Raw genomic sequence first — 3599 nt, 5'->3', positions numbered from 1 at the left:
TGGCGGTGTCCCCTCCCCCGTGCCGGGGTCCCCCCGGTGTCGCCCCCCGTGTCCCCCCCATGGAGAACTTCCAGAAGGTGGAGAAGATCGGCGAGGGCACCTACGGCGTGGTCTACAAGGCGCGCAACAAGGTGACGGGGGAGGTGGTGGCACTCAAGAAGATCCGCCTGGACACGTGAGTGGGGGTCCCGGGGGTCCCCCGAGGGGTCCCCCGGGGGGTCCCGGGGCTCAGCCGCCCCCTCCCCACGTGGTTGTCACCGCAGGGAGACCGAGGGTGTCCCCAGCACGGCCATCAGGGAGATCTCGCTGCTCAAGGAGCTCAACCACCCCAACATCGTCAAGTGGGTCTGGGGGCTCAGGGGGGTCCTGGGGGAGGTTTGAGGGGGGCGATGTCACCGAGGAGGGGTCCCTAGGAGTGTCCTGGAGGTGTCTTGGGGGGTCCTGGGGGGGTTTCGGGGATGATGTCAGCGAGGAGGGGTCCCCAGGAGGCTCCTGGCGGGGTCCTGGGGGGCTTTGGGGGAGATGTCACCGAGGAGGGGTCCCCAAGAGTGTTTGGGGAGGATCTGGGGGGTCCTGGGGGAGATGTCACCAAGTGAGGGTCCCCAGGAGTGTCCTGGGGGGTCCTGGGGGAGATGTCACCGAGGAGGGGTCCCCAGGAGTGTCTTGGAGGGTCCTGGGGGGCTTTGGGGGGTCCTGGGCAGCCCCCCGTGACCAGCAGTGTCCCCAGGATGTGCTGTGGCCGTGCCAGGCCCTGTGGTGTCCCCATGTCCCCATGTCCCCATGTCCCTGTGTCCTCATGTCCCCGTGTCCCCGTGTCCCACGCCTTGTCCCCATGTCTCAGGGCTGTCTGTATTCCTGTCCCCAAGCTGTCCCCAAGCTGTCCCTGTGTCCCAGGCTGTGTCCCCAGGGCTGTCCCAGGGCTGTCCCCATGTCCCAGGGCTGTCCCTGTGTCCCAGCCCGTGTCCCCAGGTGCTGTCCCCATGTCCCCAAGCTGTCCCCATGTCCCCACAGACTGCTGGATGTCATCCACACCTGGTGTTCGAGTCCCTGTCCCCGTGTCCCTGTCCCCATGTCCCCAAGCTGTCCCTGTGTCCCAGGCCATGTCCCCAGGTGCTGTCCCCCTGTCCCAGGGCTGTCCCTGTGTGCCAGGCCGTGTCCCCAGGTGCTGTCCCCATGTCCCCAGGGCTGTCCCTGTGTCCCAGGCCATGTCCCTAGGTGCTGTCCCCAAGCTGTCCCCAAGCTGTCCCCATGTCCCCAGGCTCCTGGATGTCATCCACACGGAGAACAAGCTGTACCTGGTGTTCGAGTCCCTGTCCCCGTGTCCCTGTCCCTGTGTCCCCAAGCTGTCCCCATGTCCCCAGGCTCCTGGATGTCATCCACCCGGAGAACAAGCTGTACCTGGTGTTCGAGTTCCTGCACCAGGACCTGAAGAAGTTCATGGACTCCTCGTCGCTCAGCGGGATCGCGCTGCCGCTCATCAAGGTGGGGCTGGGCACGGGCACCCCGAAACCGGGGGGACCCCAAAAAGGGGGGGGACCCCGAAACCAGGGGGGACCCCGAAACCCGGGGAGACCCTAAAACCTGGGAGGCGACCCCAAAACCCGGGGGGACCCCAAAATCTGGGGGGACCCCGAAACGGGGGGGGACCCCAAAACCTGGAAGGGGATCCCAAAACTGGGGGACCCCAAAACCCGGGGGGACCCTAAAACCTGGGGGGATCCTAAAACCTGGGAGGGACCCCAAAACCCGGGGTGGGAATCCCAAAATCTGGGGGGACCCCAAAATCGGGGAGGGGACCCCGAAACCGGGGGACCCCAAAACCCGGGGGGACCCCGAAACCGGGGGGACCCCAAAACCTGGAGGGCACCCCAAAACCCGGAGAACAAGCTGTACCTGGTGTTCGAGTTCCTGCACCAGGACCTGAAGAAGTTCATGGACTCCTCGTCGCTCAGCGGGATCGCGCTGCCGCTCATCAAGGTGGGGCTGGGCACGGGCACCCCGAAACCGGGGGGACCCCAAAAAGGGGGGGGACCCCGAAACCAGGGGGGACCCCGAAACCCGGGGAGACCCTAAAACCTGGGAGGCCCTGAAGAAGTTCATGGACTCCTCGTCGCTCAGCGGGATCGCGCTGCCGCTCATCAAGGTGGGGCTGGGCACGGGCACCCCGAAACCGGGGGGACCCCAAAAAGGGGGGGGACCCCGAAACCCGGGGGGACCCTGAAACCGGGGGGAGACCAAAACCGGGGGGGACCCCAAAACTTGGGGGGCACCCCGAAACTGGGGGTGCCCCAAAACCGGGGGGGCCCAAAAACCGGGGGGACCCTAAAATCTGGGGCTGGACATGGGGACCCCAAAACCGGGGGGACCCCAAAATCGGGGGAGACCCCAAAACCTGGGGGGCACCCCAAAACCCGGGGGGACCCCGAAACCGGGGGGACCCCAAAACCTGGAGGGCACCCCAAAACCCGGGGGGACCCCAAATCCTGGGGACCCTAAAACCTGGGAGGGATCCTAAAATAGAGAGGGGACCCTAAAGCACATGGGGGACCCCAAAACCTGGGGGGGACCCTAAAACCCAGGGGGGGCTCCGAGGCTGGGAGGGGACCCTAAAACAAACACCTGGGGGACATTGGGGACCCAAAAATACCTGGGGGGGACATTGGGGGACCCCAAAACCCCAAACCCACCCTGGGTGTCCCCAGAGCCACTCAGGGCTCACTCAGGGGACTGACCTCAGTGTCCCCGATGTCCCCAACGATGTCCCCAGAGTCACCTGTCCCATCTGCTGCAGGGGCTGGTGGTCTGCCATGTGACCCCAAGACCCCAAACCCACCCTGGGGGTCCCCTGGGTCACTCAGGTGCCACTCAGGGGACTGACCTCAGTGTCCCTGATGTCCCCAACGATGTCCCCAGAGTCACCTGTCCCATCTGCTGCAGGGGCTGGTGGTCTGCCATGTGACCCCAAGACCCCAAACCCACCCTGGGTCACTCAGGAGCCACTCAGGTCCCTCTCAGGGAATGTCCCCAGTAATGTCCCCAATGTCCCCAGAGCTACCTGTCTCATCTGCTGCAGGGGCTGGCCTTCTGCCATGCGACCCCAAAACTCCAAAGCCACCCTGGGTGTCCCCTGGGTCACTCAGGAGCCACTCAGGTCCCTCTCAGGGAGTGTCCCCTGGGCCACTTGGGGCTCACTCAGAGGACAGACCTCAGTGTCCCCGATGTCCCCAACAATGTCCCCAGAGTCACCTGTCCCATCTGCTGCAGGGCTGATGTTCTGCCTTGTGACCCCAAAACCCCAAACCCACCCTGGGGGTCCCCTGGGTCACTCAGGAGCCACTCAGGTCTCTCAGGGAATGTCCCCAACGATGTCCCCGATGTCCCCAACGATGTCCCCAATGTCCCCAGAGCTACCTGTTCCAGCTGCTGCAGGGGCTGGCCTTCTGCCACGCTCACCGCGTGCTGCACCGCGACCTGAAGCCGCAGAATTTGCTCATCAACGCCGAGGGCTCCATCAAGCTGGCGGATTTCGGGCTGGCCCGGGCGTTTGGGGTGCCCGTCAGGACCTACACCCACGAGGTGGGGGGGTTTTGGGGTCCCCA

At 65.3% G+C, this 3599-nt stretch overlaps 1 protein-coding gene across 1 annotated transcript; it reads left to right on the top strand.

Moving 5' to 3' along the window:
- Positions 1-6: 6 nt before the first annotated feature.
- On the top strand, positions 7-3592 carry LOC121340937 (cyclin-dependent kinase 2; the record flags this gene model as incomplete). Its single annotated transcript, XM_041414045.1, has 4 exons — positions 7-175; positions 264-341; positions 1362-1482; positions 3406-3592. Coding segments are annotated over exons 1-4 (502 nt in total), but the record flags the coding sequence as incomplete, so codon positions are not given.
- Positions 3593-3599: the final 7 nt, after the last annotated feature.

This window comes from Onychostruthus taczanowskii, unplaced genomic scaffold (assembly GCF_017590055.1).
Source record: "Onychostruthus taczanowskii isolate IOZ18803 unplaced genomic scaffold, ASM1759005v1 scaffold430, whole genome shotgun sequence".
In the NCBI taxonomy this organism is placed as follows: Eukaryota; Metazoa; Chordata; class Aves; order Passeriformes; family Passeridae; genus Onychostruthus; species Onychostruthus taczanowskii.
This window is presented reverse-complemented; position numbering and strand designations above follow the sequence as displayed.